This window comes from Callospermophilus lateralis, chromosome 13 (assembly GCF_048772815.1).
Source record: "Callospermophilus lateralis isolate mCalLat2 chromosome 13, mCalLat2.hap1, whole genome shotgun sequence".
In the NCBI taxonomy this organism is placed as follows: Eukaryota; Metazoa; Chordata; class Mammalia; order Rodentia; family Sciuridae; genus Callospermophilus; species Callospermophilus lateralis.
Genome location: NC_135317.1, coordinates 28,854,602 through 28,875,166, shown reverse-complemented (window position 1 = coordinate 28,875,166; position 20,565 = coordinate 28,854,602). Strand labels below are relative to the sequence as shown.

General features: G+C 44.6%; 1 protein-coding gene across 1 annotated transcript; it reads right to left on the bottom strand.

The window, feature by feature from the left end:
* Positions 1-4,088: 4,088 nt before the first annotated feature.
* On the bottom strand, positions 4,089-16,770 carry Proser2 (proline and serine rich 2). The gene is made up of 3 exons (XM_076832232.1): positions 16,633-16,770; positions 6,641-6,890; positions 4,089-5,119 (listed from the first exon to the last, which is right to left on the bottom strand). The coding sequence occupies exons 1-3, from the start codon at positions 16,768-16,770 to the stop codon at positions 4,089-4,091; spliced, it is 1,419 nt and encodes a 472-aa protein (XP_076688347.1).
* Between the last annotated feature and the right edge of the window lie 3,795 nt (positions 16,771-20,565).

The following is a 20,565-nucleotide window of genomic DNA, read 5'->3' as shown; positions in this document are numbered from 1 at the left end:
CAAGGAGGCCTCTGACCCACTTGGTTGTAGATCCCCAAAGCACAAAGGCCTGGGAGACCCCAGGGAAGATATATGAGGGGGCAGGACAGCACTACGGGGGCACTGCTTCCTGCTGTAGGCTGGGGACACCACATGGGCCACATATGCTTCTTGGTCCTTATTGGAAGTCACCATGTCCCCGCTTTCAGCTGGTGTTAAACAGGAGGTCAGAAGCTGGCTAAAGGCAACCCTTTCCAGCCCTGCCAGGACAGTCACCATGAGGGAGAGTGAAGCCTGCTGTGACCAGAGTGATTGGCACTTCTTATGAATTGGGAATGTGTAGGGTGGTTTTGTCATTTTTCTAAATAGAGGGACCTTTTAGGACTTCAACTGTCACACACAAGGACTGTTTCTAGACTGCAAAGTGTGGGGGTGGCCTCAGGCCTCTTCTGCAGATGAGGGAGCACCACCCAACAGGGCTCTTCTGCTTAGAGAGAACAGGTGATGTTGGAGGGGACTTGCGGGAAGGTGGAGGGGCAGGTGCTGCGCAGGGCTCCCGGCTGCCTCTTTTCAAATTCAGTTACAAAGATTTTTCCAGGTGGTGGCAGCTTTGCTGTCTTCCTTTCTCAGATGTCTGAAAGCAGGGCTTGTCCAACTAGTAGATTAGAAGGATATGGGGATTTGTTCCCCATACTTTAAAGCAGGGAAAAAAGCCTTGTTGTGAAGAGAAGACAAAACCTGTTTGGTAACTTGTCATTTCAGTGAGAACCTGAACTGCTCACAGGTGAACATTCCCCTCGACTCCGCCCCTTCCTCCTGCCATCCAGCAGTCCTGGCTGGGGACAAGAGAAACAAGGCTGCTGAGATTCATCCGGAGGACACCATTACTGGCTGACAGAAGTTTAAGAACCCAGAGGAGAAGGTCAGAGGCAAAAAAAAAAAAAAAAATGTTTATTCCTCTTGCCATGTCAAGTATAAAATACCCAAACAGTGCCTTTGTTGTCAGGTGCCACCAGGAAAACATTAACACAGCAGTCACACATTTTTTGATAAGAGTAAACTGTTGTCAGATTTATCTGATTTCTCTCTCTTCCTCTTTAATAAACATTAGAGAACTGACCTTACATCACCACTGAGTCCTCTGAAATGTTGGATCCTCACCACGAGGGCCATGGGATTTTAAAAAGGGATTTCTCATTTTCTTAAAAATATCAATGCTAAGGGTTCCATAGGCCTATTTATCAACTCCAACGGGGTCCTACAGTGGGAGGTACCCACCAGGATGGAGTGGAGACTCCCCAGCAGTCAAGCCCGCTGTGCAGCTTGAGAAGGGGAGGGAGGAAGAAGGCACCTTAGGCTCCGAGCCCTGGACATGAGCCTTCCACCAGGTGAATCTGCGTCAGGTCAAGACGCCTGAAGCAGAGGGCTCTACTGTTAAACACAACAGTGCCTCAGAATTCCAGAGGGTCCGCATCCCAGAAACCACCTCTCCCCTGGACCTTTCTTCCTCAACCTGCTTCACAGGAGAACATGAGCTCAGGGAGGGAGAGAAAAAAGCAAAGACCAAACTTCCTGCCAGTTTTGTGACGATAAGTATGAACATTAGGAACAAAATATCAGAGAAGATAAGGAGGACGTGAGAACTGGAGCAAATCCCTTTATTCTGGTAACTGCAAGGAAGTATTATTTACAGAAGAGACTCTAGTTTGGGCATCTGTACACATGCTCCTAAAAGCAAAGGTTATTTTTTTGCTTGATTTTTAAGTATCAAGAAAGAATTTCATAAAGTGGAGACTCATTTGCAAGCATTACTTGAAAAGAAACTGGGCACTTTGGACTCATCTTTCCTTTTCATTACAATCTGGCTTTGAAATATGGTCCCTCAAATTACCTTGAACAGGATGGCTTTAAGAATGTCACATCATGTAGTTATGGCAAGGAAACTAACGCCCCTCAGCAAACAAGACTTTTTGTTAACATGATTTTATATATTTTATATATATATATATAAATATATATATATATAAATAAAAATACAGGTAGGCCATTAGCAGCTGTCTTTTGAACCTCTTACAAAACATAGAGCATTAGTCACTAGGGTTCTGAGCACAAGAAGTGGGTACATTAATAGTATAATTATGAAACAATAAAAACATGAATAAATAGAAGGAAAACATAATCATTTAAAAAAGTCATTGGGAATATAGTGTATAATATTAAAAAGTTGCTTATATGAAAGATAAAAACTAAAATTTATTTTTCAAAAATGTCATTATGCAAACAAATATACTAATATACAGTCAAGTTCACCCTGTTCACAACAAAATCATAGGACAAGATAAAAAGAAAAAAATCCTCATATTTAAAAGATTTTAAAAACATTAGCTGTGTCAAGACTCTCGGTTACTGAACATTATATGGCATCTCACTTTGTAAAAAGGAAACTCACGAATCCTCTAAACAAAGACAACATAAACAGGAGTAAAATTAAAATAAGCACTTTTAAAAGCTATAAGATTAACACACCTATTTAAATCAAGATCAAGAATCTATGAGATTATTTCATCAGGATAAGAGCTGAACAAGATGCTAAATACTGAGGTTCTAAGGAAAAAACCATCATCATTTGTTTACTGTAACTTCCAAGACCAGCGGAATACCAGGAACACACCCTCCCGCACTTGTCAAGCCTGGATCCAGTAATACTCAGCAGGAAAGAGACGGGCTCAGTGAGGGAGCTGGTGGGGACACACCAGGGTGTGACTATGCAGGGCAGCCCTTCCCTGTCTATTTTTAGAGGTTTCAGACTCAGGCCTTAAATAGTCTGGATGATAATGCTCCTGGCTACAAGACGGCGTGGCCTGGGAGAAAAACAGTTCTTTTCACACTGCTTAACCTAGTTCCCGGATTTTTTCCGTTTTTAATGCATCCTGAGATGTTGCTCATGGAACATGTTCAATCGGGAATCTTTCAGAATCTTCTGTTTCCTAGATACCGTGGAGCACTCAAAACTCGAATTGGTTGATAAATAAGATTAATATTTTAAAAATGTTCTTTAATAAAACAGGAACCATCTTGCTTCTTTGGAAGCAGGAAACATTACCTTAATTGGGAACAGAACAACACACCGTTGAGGAAAAAGTACTTTTAGTTCACCAAAATATGGACACATGGCCTTAGAAGACTTCCGTATTAGGAAGTAAGGATTTCCTGTGTCATCCATGATAATGCTGAGGGGGCTGTGTCCATCAGGAGAAGTGCTGGTTGCTACATAGCAGGGTTTTCAGAAGTTCATATTTTCGGACTAACGAATGTGCATGTATATACACACAATGCCTATTATATGTCAACATATAGTATGTACATATATACACACAACACAGACTCACACAGTATGTCCCAGGAACACAAAATCACCATCCTTTCCAAAATCTACCTATTTGACTCTCACACCTCAAAATGATAGTGAATCATACTGTGAAGATTTCATTTCAATTTTCAATTAAACTGGGAAAACCAAGTGGATCCAGAAACAAAAATATACCCAGGTGATGTTTTATCTTTCATACTTTAAAACTAAACAAAGGGACAAAAAAAGTATATTATTATGAAACTATGAGAAATTTAACAAGCATTTCTTAATTTTCTTAGAAGAGGAGGTGAAAATCCTGAGGATGAGATCTAAACTGGCTTTCATGTCCTCCACTTGGGATAAAAGGCTAGCTGAGGCACTCAGGCCAATTCTCCCCTCCCAATTCTAGAAACATGGCATTTACAGATCATGGAAGCCAACAGGACTTAAAAGTCTATTCTCTGAGACCTTAGAAAAAGGAAGGTGAAAAGATATGGGTCCAGGCTCTCGCAGAATTCCCTGGTCCCCTGCGGGACTTCTCTGGTTCCCCTCCTCATAGGGCCACAGCTGCTGGGCCCCCAGGTCCTGCTCTTCACATGTGCATTTCAGGCCAACCAGGTCCTGAATTTGCAGGCCCCAGAGGGCCCATCACTGTTTCATTTCACCCCCTTTTCAGGGAGGGGAATAAGCAGGTGTCTTAGCCATCCTGCTGAGGGAGCGGGCAGGGGGCCTCCGGTGATCCCCAGGCTAGTCCCCATCACAAGTTCTCCTTCAGTAGCCCGAGCTTGCGCAGGGCCTCCCGCCGAGCTTCCTCTGTGGAGCCCCTGCCAGAGAACTGCACAGTGATGCCCTGCGGCCTGAACCCCACTGCTCTGGGGAGAGAGCCTGCCCGCTTCCTGGCATCCTGGCCACAGTCTGGCGGCCGGGGCTCGTAGAAGCTCCTGCTGGCGTTCTGGCGTGCGAGCTTGCTGGCAAGAGTGGGGTCTGGGCGGAAGGTGACGGTCTTTCCAGTAGACATGAAGGGACTGGGCTCACTCCGCAGCACCTCGTGGATGCTCTGGAAGCCGTTGGCCAGCACTGGGGGCTGCTCTGTCTGCACACCTCTGGACTGCTGACCACCAATGGCCTGCCCACCTGCTCGCGGCCCTTCAGCTTCCTTGGCCAGCCCTGGCTTGCTCCAGGAGGGCATCCCCTGACCTGCAGGGACACTCCTCTTCTCTGTGAGATCACTCTTCGGTGACCGGTCTTCTGTGTCCCCCGAGGTGAGGAAAGAGACGCCGTTGATGTTGGCCAGGACCTGGGCTTTGCGCTCCTGCACGTTGACGGCTGCTTTGGAGATGGTCTTGTTGAAGTCCTTCCCAGAGCTGTTGGTCACGCTGATGTTGCTGGGGAAGCGGTGAATCTTGGGTGCAGGCTGTGCCGTGTGTCGGTGCCAGGGGAACTGGTCTCCGTTTCGAGAGGCTAAAGAAGTCAGTGTCCGCCACTCTCCAGGCCTGCCCTCCTTCGAGGGGGACGTGGGGGAGAGGGCTTCATTTCCTGCCAACTTCTCGGAGATTTTCTGAGCAATCACAAGCGGAGTAGGGACTGAGCGGGGTAGCTTTGGGTGCTCTGCTGGGGGAGAAGGGGAGGGCAGCTCCCTCCTGGGGTAGGCCAGGGCTGGGACATCAGGCAGGGAAGGTGGCAGAGGAAGGGCTTCAGGACCTGTGGGCGCTGGTGCTTGGGAATTCTCAGTGTCTTGTTTCCTGCCTTCGAGGACAGCAACGTGCTCCTTCCCAACAGGTCCAGCCCCTGAAAAGTGAGGGAGAAACCTCATAAGCCTCCACCTAATGTGAACAAAGACGCATGCATTCCTGTTGCCCAAATCTGAGTCTCAAAGGGACTCGCCAACTTCCTCAGAGCCTGACCCTGGACTGGTGAGAGAGCACGTCTCTTATTCTCATGACCACACGCTGAGAATGCCCAGGCCACGACAGTGGAAGAACCAGCCAGCCCGGGAAGCAGCCCGAAAAGGCTCGGAGGCCACCACCTTGAGGTGAGGGACGGAGGCGAATGGCTGCCTTCTCAGGGGACTTCACAAACGGGACACAGAGGCTGTACAGATGTGTGGCACACCAACCCCCCAGCAGATCTTTCTAGAGGAAGGAAGCCCCTTTCCTCTGAGGCACAGAAATGCCTCCTGGCAGCTCCAGGTGACACCTGGCTAGCCTGCCCCACAGACCACAGCACTTCTCTGCATGGCCTGCGGCTACAAAACCGCCAGCTCCTCTTTTTATCTTTATCTTCAGAATCTCACACAAGACCCGCCACAGAAGAGGCACCTAAAATTGCCATGAAATATCATGTGAGAGAACTGGTGGGCGTGTGGGGCATATTTTCTAAAAGTGTTTTCTTCAGCACAATTATGTGAGCTGGTATTTTCAAGGGATCGGCAGGTTCATATTACTTTTAGGAACTATCCTGCAGAGCAGCAGTGTAATAAAATGCGAGATTCATACTGTCTCTTCCTTGAAGAGATGGCTGTAAACCAAGCTCTGTTTTTATAGGGAATCTGTAACTGTGGCAGGTGAAACTATGAGTAACACACACCCTGGCTTAAAAAAATGCACCCATTTCTAGAGGCTTGTGACAAGTAGCAGTATTTCCTAGTTACCAGAGCAGAAGGACTCCCAACTTAGCTCCTCCCTCAATATCTTTTTCAGTCTGGGGGAAAAAAAAAAGAAAGAAAAAGGAAGGCCTTTCTCTTTCTCTAGTCCCTTTCCCTCCAGTGCCATCAAAGGACTCAATGGACAAAAGCACACCTCTCCTCTGGTGCCACTTGGAGTCAAGGAAAATGTTACAAACTAGACGCTGACCCGGACGTCTACTGATCTTTTTCTGTCTTCCTGAGCCAGTTGAATTTTTCAGTTCAAATATTCCCACCTTGGAAAGTATGTGACAGAATGGAGTAAAATCTTGCACTAAGATAAGTACCGTGTAAGACAGAATTGTAAGAATTATTACCTGGAAGCTACTTCAATTTTCTTTCTTTCCGTATGTGTATGCATTTATGTGTACACATACGTACACACACATAAATAAGTAAAATCTACTTATATGCTCAACCGGTTTCAATATCTTTTTCAGTCCTCATTCCGGTCCTTTTGGAATTTCCCACGTCAGACACCTGACTACCTACCCAGAGGAGGTTTCTCCCTGTGGAAGCAGATGAGCTGCAGGAGCCGCTGGGCTGGTAAACACCGCACAGCATCTGGGAACCTAAACACCAGCAAACTGAACAAAAGGTCCAGGGACCTGTACTTCACCCCTCACCTGCTTCCTGGGGCACCTCTGGAAGGCACTCCATGTCCCCAGCTGCAGGTCTTGGCTGCACTAAATCGATGACATCTTCAGGCTCAGAGTGACTGGAAGGGCTCTCCAGAGACTGCGGAGAGTGGCAATGAATACCACTGTCACACAGAGTTGGCTCCTCAAAGTCATCTTCCAGGGAATCAAGAGTCTCTTCAAAAAACAGGATGACATCCTTCTCCTCGTGTGTGAGGTGCTTCAGGCTCTCGTCATCCTGTGACAGATGTTGGGCATAGAAGAGAGAAACAGTGGTGTCACCAAAGACAGAAAGCAACAACAAAGTGGGGTCAGTAGTCCAGGGTGGAATTCACTGCACTCTAGGAGTTACCACTTGTGTTACCCACTGACCAACTGCACCTAGACACCCTTACCATCTTAACCTGCATGGAAAAAATATATGGTAAAAAAGATGTAGAAAACAGAGGGTCTTCAACAAATGGTGCTGGGAGAACTGGAAATCAATATGCAGCAAAATGAAAATAAACCCCTATCTCTCACCATGCACAAAACTCAGCTCAAAGTAGATCAAGGACCTAGGAAGTAGACCAGAGACCGTGTGCCTAACAGAGGAAAAAGTAGGCCCAAATCATCACATTGGATTAGGCCCCAACTTCCTTAACAAGACTCCTAAAGTGCAAGAAATAAAATCAAGAAGTAATACATGGGATGGACTCAAAACTAAAAAGCTTCTTCTCAGCAAAAGACACAATCAATGAGGTGAGAAAATTTGGAAGCAAATTTTTGCCACATACATGTCAGATAGTGCACTAATCTCCAGGATATATAAAAAACTCAAAAAACTTAATACCAAAAAACAAACAAACAAACAAAAAAAACCCCACAAATAACCCAATCAATAAGTGGGGTAAGGAACTTAACAGATACTTCACAGGAGAAGATATACATTTAATCAACAAATATATATAAAAAAGTTCAACACCTTTAGTAATTAGAGAAATGCAAATAAAAACTACTTTAAGATTCTATCTCATGACAGTCAGAATGGCAGTTATCAAGAATACAGACAACAATAAATGTTGGCGAGGATATGGGGGAAAAGGCACACTTATACATTGCTGGTGGCACTGCAAACTGGTGCAACCAATCTGGAAAGCAGTATGGAGATTGCTTAGAAAACTTGAAATGGAACCACCATTTGACCCAGCTATCCCACTCCTTGGTTTATACCCAAATGACTTAAAATAAGCATACTATAGCAACACAGCCACATCAATGTTCATAGCAGCTCAATTCACAATAGCTAAACTGTGGAAGCAACCTAGATGCCCTTCAATAGATGAATGGATAAAAAAAAAAAAACCCTGTGGAATATTACTCAGCATTAAAAGAGAATAAAATTATGGCATTTGCAGGTAAATGGATGGAGTCGGAGAATATCATGCTCAACAAAGTAAGCCAATCTCAACCAAAGACCAAATGTTCTCTCTGATAGGTGGATGCTGATCCATAACGGGGAATGGGGAGGCATGAGAAAGGAGGAACTTTAGGCAAAGGGGAGGGAGGAGAGGGAGGGTGCATGAGGGCAGGAAAGATGGTGGAATGAGAGGGACATCATTACCCTAGGTACATGTATGAGTGCACATATGGTGTGACGCTACGTCACATACACCCATAGAAATGTAAAGTTGTGCTGCAATTGTGTACAATGAATCAAAATGCATTCTGCTGTCATATATACCTAATTAAAATAAATAAATTAATTAAAAAATGTAAATAGAGGGTCTTATCCTAAAGTGCAAGAAGTAAAATCAAGAATCAATAAACAGGATGGTATCAAACTAAAAGTTTCTTCACAAAAAAGGAAACAATCAAGAACATGACAAGAGGGACTACAGAATGGAAGAAAATCTTTGTCACCTACACCTCAGAGAGAGCATTAATCTCTACGCTATATAAAGAACTAAAAAAACTTGACACCAAAAAAAACCAAACTATCCAATCAATAAATGGGCTAAGGAACTGAACAGACACTTCACAGAGAAAGAAATACAATTGATCAATAAACATATGAAAAAAATGTTCAACGTCTCTAGCAATTAGAAAAATGCCAATGAAAAACTACACTGAGATTCCACCTCACTCCAGTCAGAATGGCAACTATCAAGAATACAAATAATGAGTGTTGGTGAGGATTTGGGGGAAAAGGTACACTCATATATTGCTGGTGGGAATAAAAATTGGTGCAACTATGCTGGAAAGCAGTATGGAGATTGCTTAGAAAACTTGGAATGGAACCACCATTTGACCCAGTTATCCCCTCCTTGGTATACAACCAAAGGACTTAAAATCAGCATACTAGAGTGACACAGCCACATTTTAAGTTTAGAGCAGTTCAATTCACAACAGCTAAACTATGGAACCCACCTAAGTGCTCTCCAAGACAGATGAATGGATAAAGAAAATGTGGCATATATACACAATGGAATATCACTCAGCCATAAAGAAGAATGACTTAATGACTTTTGCTGGTAAGTGGATGGAGCTGAAGACTATCCTGCTAAGTGAAATAAGCCAATCCCCAAAAACCAAAGGTCGAATGTTCTCTCTGATACGTAGATGCTAACATTCAACAAGGCAGGGGGAGAGGATAGAAGTTCAGTGGAGTAGGCAAAGAGGAATACAGGGAAGGAGGTGGGCTGAGACTAGGAAGGACAGTGGAATGAACTGGACATGACTTTCCTATGTTCATATATGAATACACAGGCAATGAAACCCTACATCACGTACAACCACAAGAATGGGATCCTAATTAGAATAAGTTACACTCCATATATGTATGTCAAAATACACTCTACTGACATGTATATCTAAAAAGGACAAATAAAAATTAAAGAGAGAGAGAGAGAAAAGAAAATAGAGGGTCTTAACCCTACTGCGGGCTCTAGCCTCTTGGTTCCAGGGCGATGCAGTAGAGCAACCCTCCTTCAGCACCGCCTCGAGAGAGCTGTTTTCAACTGACCACTGTTCACCTTCTTGTATCTCCAGATTTCTGTGGGCCCAGGGTGGGGGGCAAGGGGACTCATAATGAAATAGAGTGGGCTGCACTCGTATATACATACAAATATCTCCTCTCCCTTCAGAAGCCCACCAAAACAATCCAAGGATTTCTTTTTTAAAATAGGTGTAAATCACAAAGACAAAGTCAAAGGAAAAGAGAACAAAACAAAATAAAGGAGGCTAGAGAGCAGAAGGACAGGGAAATGAATTAAGATGACCCAAGACGACAGACTCTCAGGGTGGTACCAGGAAGGCCAGTCGCCAACCTGCTAAGCTCTGTGGTCCTGAGCTTGGCACTGAAGCCCCAAGCCTTCTGGAAGTGTGGCAAAGGGGTCTGGAAAGCACCAAGCTGGCTGAAACCCCCTTTCGGCAATGAGAATGGCCCAGCAGAAAACAAGGTGCAGTTATTAGAGAAGGCAAAAAACAAAACAAAACAAAACAAAACTTTGAATTGGGGCCATCAAGCAGGACTGATGGCTTACTGGAGATGGGGGGGTGGGTAACTGAAGCTAAACTAATTCAGTGTAGACAGAAGACAGTAAGAGTGTTTACTGGAGAATCTGAAGGGTCCAAGAGCTCAAAAAGTTGACCTCAAGGGTTCCCCGAGGTAGCAGCTACAGGTGAAAACCACCACAGACAAGTCCCAGCCTAGAATTATTCATCAGTTTCTGAAGTCCTACTCTTGCATGCATCTGAAGAAAATCATTCACTTTCTTCAAAGATAAAACCAAAAGCAACTATGCAGTGATTAAAAATTACAAAAAGGTCATCACCATCAATAGCCCATAAACAACATGACGCTGAATTCATAAACAACACCATGCTATTTTTTAAAAAGCTGACCTGGGTGTGGTGGCACACGCCTGTAAACCCAGGGACTCAGGAGGCTGAGGCAGGAGGATCTCAAGTTCAAGGACAGCCTCAGCAATTTAGCAAGATCCTGTCTCAAAATAAAAAATACAAAGGGCTGGGTGGTAGAGCACTCCTGAGTTCAATCTCTGGTACTATGTAATAAATAAATAAAATTTAAAAAACTGAAGGACAAAGGTGCTTACAAATTTAAAATGTTAGCAGAAAAATGAACTAAATAAAAGTTTAAAAGATGATTAAAAAATTAGAAAATCATAAAAATGAAAGAAAAAGGAGAGAGATAAAAAAAAAAAGAAAGAAAGAAGAACAGAAAGAAGAGTGTTTTCTGGGGAATCTGAAGGACAAGCCTGGGAGGGCCAATCTCTGAATACTGAGGGCTCCCAAAAGAGAAGCGGAGAAGGAATCATCAAAACACCCCTAAGCAGAAGCACATGAATTTCCAAATCAAAGGGGCTGACCCAATGAACAAAAATAAAGGAGATTTATTTATTACACACACCACTGAGAAATTTTCAGTATGCCGAAATCCAAGAAAAGAAACTGAAAACTTTTTCACTCTTCTTCAGAGTGAAAAACCAGTTTCTCCACAAAGGTGAGCAATTGGAACGTGATGACCATGCTGTGGCGGGTATGTACTTTGGTTAAGTACCCTCATTTTCCTCTGGCTACAGAGAGAATAGGGTGCTGGCCAGGGCTGGGTTGTAGCTTGGTGGTAGAGCACCTGCCTGGCTTATGCAGGGCCACAGAGCAGGTCAGAGGTGGCCAGGCGTGGGGGAAAGAACGGGGCGAGGGGGGGTGCTTGGCGGAGGCTGCTCATGGACATGAGATTTCTTTTTGGGGGATAAAAATGTTCATGCCGTGGCACTGCAAAAATAAAATAATAAATAAAAGGGCACTGGCCTACAGTGGACCCTCCGCTTAGGAGATACACCAATTTCCCCCATAAGGGTGGGACAAAATGAGTGTGGACTCTAAGCCCACATCTAACCCAACCTCAAAGCCAGCAGTCCCCTTCTGGAGGAGAAGCTGGGGAGGGTGCCCCCTGTGCACCTGTTTATGCCCTGTGTGCCACCGGGCCAGGCCAGCTCCCACACCCAGCCAGAGGCTTATGTGGCTTCAAGGGTCACACGACCACTGGTGGAGGGGCGAAGACCAGAAGTGGGCTCGCTCTCTACTTGCCTTTTGCTCTGCCAGCCCCTAACTTATTCCCTTTCCTAACCATGCACTGGTAAGTGTCAATAGAGGGCTCTGACACTGCTCACAGCTTGTCCCTTCCTCTTGGAGTTCTGCAGTTCACAGTCTCAACTTTGCTCTCCACTTTTCCTGCACGACATGAGACTCTTCGCACCTCAGCCTGGCTCAGTGAGCTCATCTCCAGCCCTAGGCCACCAGGATTCTGGTTTCCTCCACCTGAGGTCTTTATGGAGAGGGGCGGGAACCTTCTTTGTGGCCTTGAGTCCTTATCTGAGGCAAAGCCAAATATGCTGTGGGGTCAGTCTGTTGCCCAATACCCCAGACACAAAACCACCCTTGCAATGAACGCGGACTCTGCTTGCACCTGGGACGGGGAAAGGCAGAAACAGAGAAAAACCTCAGCCAAGGGTAAGGGAGCGGGATGCTTCAGAGCCACAGAAAGGGCACGTTGGCCCAAGTCCAGAAGAGTTCCCTCTGCTCCTCCTGCTACATGGAAATGCTGGACACTACCTCAGACAAGGATGCTAAAGAGCAAGACATGCATGGTCCTGGGGAAGAGGATGAGCATCAGGAGACAAATCCTCGAGTCAGAGAGCAGGTTAGTGGTGGCCAGGGGTTGGGGGGAGGCTGCTCATGGACATGAGGTTTCTTTTTGGAAGATAAAAATGTTTTAAAATCCACTATAGTGATGACTGAGTAACTCTGCAAATATGCAAAAGCCACTGAAAAAGTCAATTTTATTTTTAATTTTGATTGATACACAAAATCACAAAATTCTGCATGCCATGTGATGTTTCCATACATGTAACCTACTGTAATACACAAGTCAGGTCAAACATACCTGTTTCTTCAAATGTTTCTTTCTTTATAGGGATAGCTTTCAAAACCTTTTCTTCTACCTTTCTGAAATGTATAATACATTGTCATTGCCTACAGCCACCCTACTGTGTGACGGCACCCAGAACTTGCTCCTCTCTGACTGTAACTAAGACCCACTCATTACCCTTCCCCCATTCCTCTCCCATCCCTCCACTGTCCCCGGCCTCTGGCACCTCCTTCTACTCTCAGCCTCTACGAGATGGACTTTTTTAGAGTCTTCGGATGAGTGAGATGATGTGGTCTTTGTCTTTCTGTGTCTGGCTTATTTCACTTAATTATCTCCAGCAGTTCCACCCCTGTTGGTCACAGAAATGACAGAGCCCATTCTTCTTGGTGGCTGAGTGGCATTCCATCATGCATATGTACTGTGTTTCCTTCATCCTTTCATAGGCTGAAGAACACTCAGGTTGTTTCCATTTCTTAGCTCCGGTGAATAGTGCTTCAATAAGCACGCAGTGCAGAAGTCGCTCTGACAGACTGATTTCATTTCTTTGGATACACACCCAGGAGTGGGAATGCTGGATCACATGCTAGTTCCATTTTTAACTTTTTGAGGAAACTCCATGCAGTTTTCCATAATGGCTGTACCAATTGACATTCCCATCCAGTGTTCAAGGGTCCCCTTTCCTCCACACCCTCACCAGCACTTTCATCTTGGGTCTTTTTGGTAAAAGCCATTCTCACTTGAGTTTGTGGTTTTGATTTGCATGATGGTTAGTAATGTTGAGCATTTTTTCATACAACTCTTGGCTACTATTTTTCTTCTTTTGAGAAATGTCTATTTAGGTCTATTAACCCCCCGGTTTAGTCAGGTTATTTGATTTCTTTTTTTTTGCTTTTGAGTTTTTGGAGTTCTTTATGTATTCTAGATTTCAACCCCTTGTCAGGTATATAATTTGAAAATATTTTCTACCATTCTGTAGATTATATTTTCACTCTGTTGACTGATTGTTTGCCGTGCAGAAGATTTTTAGTTTGATGTAATCTCATTTGTCTATTTTTGCTTTTGCTTCCTTTGTTTTGGAGGATGTTGTTCAAAAAAACCCCTGTCCATTCTAGTGTCCCAAAGCACTTCCCCCTGCTTTCGTTCAGTAGTTTTATAATTTCAGGTGTTATGTTTAAGTCTTTGATTTTTTGTAACTGGCAAGAAATAGGGGTCCAGTTTCATTCCATGTAGAAATCCAATTTTTGGAGCACCATTTATTGAAAAGTCTGTCCTTTTTTCAATATGCATTTTTAGCACCTTTTTTGAAAAGCAGTTGACTGTAGTGTATGTTCACCTCTGGGCTTTCTATTCTGTTCCACTGGTCCCTGTGTTGTCTTTTTTAACACCAACACCATGCTGTTTTGATTACTGCAGCTCTGTATTAGGTCAGGCAGTGTAATTCCTCCTGCTTTGTTCTTTTTCCTATTTTCAAGATAGCTTTGTCTATTCAGGTTTTTTAATGGTTCCGTATGAATTTTGGGATTAGTTTTTGGAGTTCTATGAAGAATGTCATTTGGTACTTTGATAGGGACTATAATGAATCTGTAGATTTCTTTGGATAGTATGGACATTGGGATGGACGGGAATGTTCTAAAATTGACTGTGGTGATGCTTGCACAATTCTGGAAACTTGCTAGAAACCGCTGAAGGTAGACTTTAAGTGGGGAACTTTATGGCATATGAATTATACTCAAAAAAGAAAACAAGGAGTGGACCAGTGGCCCCACATGGAGGACAGAAAGCTGGAACCCACGGTGGCCTCCCTGCTGAGCTTGCGGTGCTTTTGGAAGTGGTATCTGCTAAGTTAGTTCCCAAAGAACTAAGCAGGTAGTGGACGAGGAAAAACAAAAATGGCAGTGTTCTTGAGTGAGTTGGAAAAAAACGTAAGTTTGTCACTATTAATTTGGAAGGCAGTGGCTGACAGCAGAAATTTTTAAAATCTCTTTCTACAAATGGTATTTGTAACATACCAATTTGGGCTGTGGAGTAAAAGAAATCCCTTTAAGGCTGAAAATCTCCAGATGTTAAAAGAACTATTGAGAAAACTACACCTCGCCTATTCTTTCCCACCATGCTGACCTGAGGTGACGGCCACAGGTCTGCAAGGGAAACACTGCTTCAAGAATAGGGGAAACATATTGTACCTTAATATGTACATTGTGGTTTTGAAGAAATGATTTCTCTCTCTTCCTCTCTCTCTTATTTATTTTTTTTAAGAGAGAGAGAGAGAGAGAGAGAATTTTATTATTTATTTTTTTTTTTAGTTATCGGCGGACACAACATCTTTGTTTGTATGTGGTGCTGAGGATCGAACCCGGGCCGCACGCATGCCAGGCGAGCGCGCTACCGCTTGAGCCAAATCCCCAGCCCCATTTATTTATTTTTGATACTGGGGATTGAACTCAGGGATGCTCAACCACTGAGCCGCAGTGAGACCCTGTCTCTAAAAATACAGAATAGGGCTGGGGAGCCCTATTCTGTATTTTATTTAGAGACAGAGTCTCACTGAGTTGCTTAGCACCTTGCTTTTGCTGAGGCTGGCTTCGAACTTGCAATCCTCCTGCCTCCTGAGCCGCTGGGATTACAGATGTGTGCCATTGCACCCGGCTTCACACATTCTCCTTATAGATACAAAAATTCTCTCTGACATTTGAGCACTATTGTACTGAGTTAATAATGTAGTTGACAAGAGAACCCCCAAAACTGAAATAGAATAAAGACAAGGAGAAGGAAACACAACCAAGCCTCTTATGAGCTTTAAATGCTTCTGCTTACTGTGGCAACCTCAAAAGAAGGACCATAAGTGCACATGGCCTTCCTTGAGTTTCAAAATGAGGGCTTAATTATGGTTATTTGAAACTAGACACTATTGTAACTTTTCACTGTGGTTAACTTGAACCTATACTTCTGATAGGAAAGAGACATAACAAACCAGCAGGGAATGAGATGTGTACTGTTTTGATTACAAAACTACAGCAGAAGGGGTTCAAAGGACTATATTTGAGCTCCCTTTAACATCTTTAAACTGGTAACACAAACACAAATCTCCATTCCTCATCTAGTTTTTTTCTTTGGTACTGGGGACTGAACCCAGGGGCACTTAACCACTGGGCCACATTCCCAGACCTTTTGAGTACTTATTTAGAAACCGGGTTTTACTTAGTTGCTTAGGGTCTCGCTTTTGCTGAACCTGACTTTGAACTCGTGATCCTCCTTCCTCAGCTTCCCAAGCTGCTGGGATTACAGGTGTGTGCCACTATGCCCGGCTTCTCATCTGCTTCTTGATCTGTGTCCTTTATGAAGGAATCTTGATTAAGACGGAACCACCTTATGTGTGTGGCATTACAGGTGCTCTAAGATGCTACATTAGCTATGTCATTCTATCCTAGCTTGACAGGTCTGTCTTGCCCCTATATTAAGAAATACTGAAAAGGTTAAAACCCAGTGTTACTCAGATCTTTTGTTGTTGTTGATTGTTTTCTGCTTTGTTGGCGTTGAAGATGAAACCCAGGGGTGAACTACCATTGAGCTACACCCCCAGCCTCTTTTTAATACTGAAACAGGGTCTTGCTAAGATTCCCAGGCTGGCCTTCACTTGCGATCCTCCTGCCTCAGCCTCCCAAGCAGCTAGCACTACAGGCTTGTGTCTCTGTGCCCTGCTAAGTGAATTGTTTTTATCCTGTGAGTGCTTCTCTTCTTTCCGTTATTTGATGTCAAAGGCAGGGGTGTTCCAGCCTGGGTTCCTACTGCCTTCACATTTCTTTCTGGGGCCCAGTTGATCTAAGTTATCAGCTATGGATGAAAATTTGCTCCACTTTCTTGGGTAATGTTCTATATTTGTGCAAAACTTAAGATGATTAAAAATAAAAGACCATTTCATGAGGAACTATTCCAAAACATCAAGCACTTTAACCCCAAGGATTTTCGAAGATATTCTAAAGGGGAAAAGGGTCAAGGCAGAATTAACCAACTAAACCACATCAAAGCACTGAAGGAAAGCCCCACTCACCAAAGTGAAACTTCTGGACCGCGAACTGCTGCTTCGACTCTCCAGACTCCCACCTCTGCTCAAGTCACTGAGCCTGCAGCTGGGTGACATCTCAGAGTCCATCTCCGAGAAATCTGATTTCTGATGGTTTACAGGCATCCCCACAGAAGCCTCAGTTCCTGACTTGATCATAGGAGTCGGGAAGGATCCAGTATCCCATTCCGAGGCAGAGGATTACTTCTAGAGAAATCAGAGCGACATAGTTAGTGAGCCTAGACAGTAAAATGCCTTAACCCTCAAAAATGAAAGGTTGGCATGTGTCAGATTCACCTGCATTCACACACTCAACCATGAGGGTAAAGGAAATCAGGAAACCCCAAGCCTACTGGTGTGGGGATGCTGGTTTCCATTTCTCCTTTTTATCATGGCCCATTCCGAAGATGTGAGAATGATTTTTAAGACACTAGGCATGGTGGCATATGTCTGTAATTAACCCTGGTGACTTGGGAGGCTGAGGTAGGATTGTACATTCAAAGCTATACTCAGCAACTCTGCAAGACCTTGTTTCAAAATAAAAAACAGAAAGGGCTGGGAATGGAGCTCAGTGGCAAAGAGTCCCTGGGTTCAATCCCTAGAACCATATTAAAAAAAAACTCAAGAGATGGATGTACTAAAAATGACTATGGTGCTCATATTCTTCATATTCAGCACTCAGCACTGCCCTGCTTTTGTGGCCTTAGGCACCACAAAATGGGTTCCTTTTCCAGCTCATTGGAGTTCAGAGTTAAGCTGAGCTGAAGCAAGCTATTGTTACCAACTCACCAGGCGTGGTGGTGCGCACCTGTAATTCCAGCAGCTCAGGAGGCTGAGGCAGGAGGATCGTGAGTTCCAAGCCAGCCTCAGCAATGGCACTAAGCAACTCAGTAAGACCCTGTCTCTAAATAAAATACAAAATAGGGCTGGGGATGTGGCTCTGAGTTCAATCCCAGGTCCCCCCTCCAAAAAAAAAAAAGTTACCAGCTGATGCCTGCTTTGACATCTGCAAGATCAAAGACTCCTGGGAAGCCTGGGCTATTGCAACCTCACATAAAAAGTTGTCTCCTAAGTTATACTACCAGGAAGTCCATGTCTACATTACTTCCAGGAACAGAGACATCCAAGGATCCCCTGATGCTCCTTGGTTTCATACTGTCACCCTTTAAACAGGAAATTCAACTCAGTGTCCAAACACTTTAGTTCAAAGAAACATTCTAGAAGACAAAAGAAGACTAACTGGAATAAGTCTCCTGATGATTAATATTTAACAGATATATGATCATTTGTGGAGGAAATCCAATCAGTATTGAACATCTTTATGGAGACCTTATCATTTGAGATGTTAAAAATCACAGTGAAAACCTTCTTAGAGAAATCCTGCAGACATCTCTTAAAAAAAAATTCCTCATCCCATTTCTCTTTTCTTTTGAGATGAATCAGTATAGATCAAAGGGCAATTTTAAGAGGAAAGCTAGGAAACCAGAAGATTCTGAGCACATGTATTTTTAGTAAGTTATCATTGTTTCAGATAGTCAACGACAACAAGACTTAAAATGTTAAAACTTTAAAAGTTTGCTCCATGATATGAAAAATTTAAACAACACACAAAGTTTATATAAATGTCTAAATAGTAATATACAACCTGTAAATTCAGATGTCCACGTGAAGGTCTTTGGTGTCTTACAAATGCTTGACATGAGTCTGGTACACACACACACACACACACACACACAACACACCAGTGAGCTGGCCACGGCTGTTCGGGCTGAGGCAGATGCAGCCCCATCCCTGGGCCCGGGAGGAGCAGGCAAAGGTGGGACAGGCTATGCAGAGAAGTCAGGCCAATTCTTAGGTCCTTCCTGATCTGCAGATTCCCACCCACTGACTCAGCTTGAACTCAGTCCTGAGTGGAGTGAATCACTCTTCCAAGGATAGGGCCGTGGGGCACAAAGCCTTCCCACACATCCCAGAGAGGAGGTGGGAAGGGAAAGGCTGATTCATGGCATGGGGTGTGTGTGTGTGTGTGTGGTGGGGGTGCCCCAGGATATGGGGACTTGTGCCTGGCTCAGGTCGGGGCGGTAAGAGTAGCACCTGGAAGCCACCCCAGCAGGGCCAGAGGGTTCTGCCTCTCACACCCTCCAGAGCACACCTCTTGGGAACATACCTCTTTCATGTGTTGCTGTGGTTTAAAAAAGTTTTTTTTTTTTTTTTTTTTTTTAAGTTGCAATATGGACACAATGTCTTTATTTATTTTTATGTGGTACAGAGGATGGAACCCAGTGTCTTACACATACTAGGCAAGCACTCTACCACTGAGCTACAACCCCAACCCCTATTGCTGTGATTTTGAAAGCTATAAAACTCTAACATTTATGAGAATATGAGGATGCCAGCCAGGATCTTCCAGAAGGCAGGGGCTGTGAAACCTTGCTCTCATTTCCTTCCCAGCCTGGAGAGGCCAGTCTTCTGTGATCTCTTGAGGAAATCAAGAACTAGTGGTTCCCTGATTCTGGTTCTGAAAATCCAGAACTCCACGGGAGGCCCACTACTGAGGGCAGAGTTTGAGAGTAAGCAGCCTGCCCTACCTCGCCGTGGACACGAGCACACCGAGACCGGGACATGTGAGGAGGAGCAGGCGTAGGGGTGGCAGTAAAGGACCACAGCTGAAGGGTCCACGTGGGTCCTGACCACTTTAAAATGCCCACTTTCCTTCCAATCATGGGTTCAGTCTTTGGATGTGCAAAACAGTGCACACTATAAAAAGTGACACTGCGGTCTGATTGACAGCCCCATGAATGAAGAAACCGATTCCACGAAAAGGGCAGTGGGCTAAGAAATCATGACAAGCCTAATACTGCGAGAGAGAAATACACACCCTGCGTGCTCATTCCTTTTATTCTGTTTCCTGTGTTTATTTCTCATTATTTACTAAATTGCCCAGGCTATCCTTGAACTCACAGTCCCCAGCCTCAGGCTCCCAAGGTGCTGGCGTTACAGGTGCTGTCACTGCGCCTGGCTTCTGGAAGCATCCTTTTTCCATAGTCTAGTTTATCATTTGAGCAAACAGAACAAGGACGAGGTCACAGCAGGTCGTAGTCCTGGTGGATCTGAGTCTCCTGGGCATGGCTGGTCGGGAGGACAGCAGTCCGCTAAGGAGCTCCTGGGAAATCTGGCGGATGGGGAGCAGGAGCGCAGTCAGAAAGGCTACTCCCGTTCTTCATCTTCCCAGACGGTCCAGAAAGACCAGGAACGACCTAGCTGGTACGCGTGAAGGCCTCCCTCACCACCACCCCACTCCATCTCGATTCCAGAGCCACAGCCAGGACACAGAGCAGCCCAAGTCCTTCCCTCACTCACCCGAAAGCTCTGGTTCTGCCGAGTCCCAAAGTTGATCTATGCCAGTCAAAGCCCTATCCACAGGCACAGGGGCTGACCCCTCCTCCTTCCTGCCTCTCACAACCAGCTGCCAGCACCCAAGATACTCCCTTTAGCAGGACAGTGTTATCACTTCCTTTCCGGTCCCACTCCCTAGAGCAGGGCCGTGGACACGCCTACACTGTTGCCAGAGCCATCTGACTGCTCTCCTTGCCTTCTTATTCCTCTTTACACTTTGGCTGTATTTTTCTGCTGGTTTAATCGTAACATCACTGTGGCTGGGCGTAATAGTGCATGCCTGTAATCCCAGGGACCCTGTAGGTTGAGACAGCAGGATGGCAAGTTCTAGGCCAGCCACGGCAACTTATTTGAAAAATAAAAAGGGCTGGGGATGTAGCTCCGTGGTAAAGCATCCCTGGGTTAAACACTCAGTACCAAACCAAACAACAACAAAAACACCACGGTGACATCTTGTACCACCACTCTAAGCAACCAATTTTAACCCACTCTCAATGGTTTCAGAATCAAAGTTTCATCCTTTGA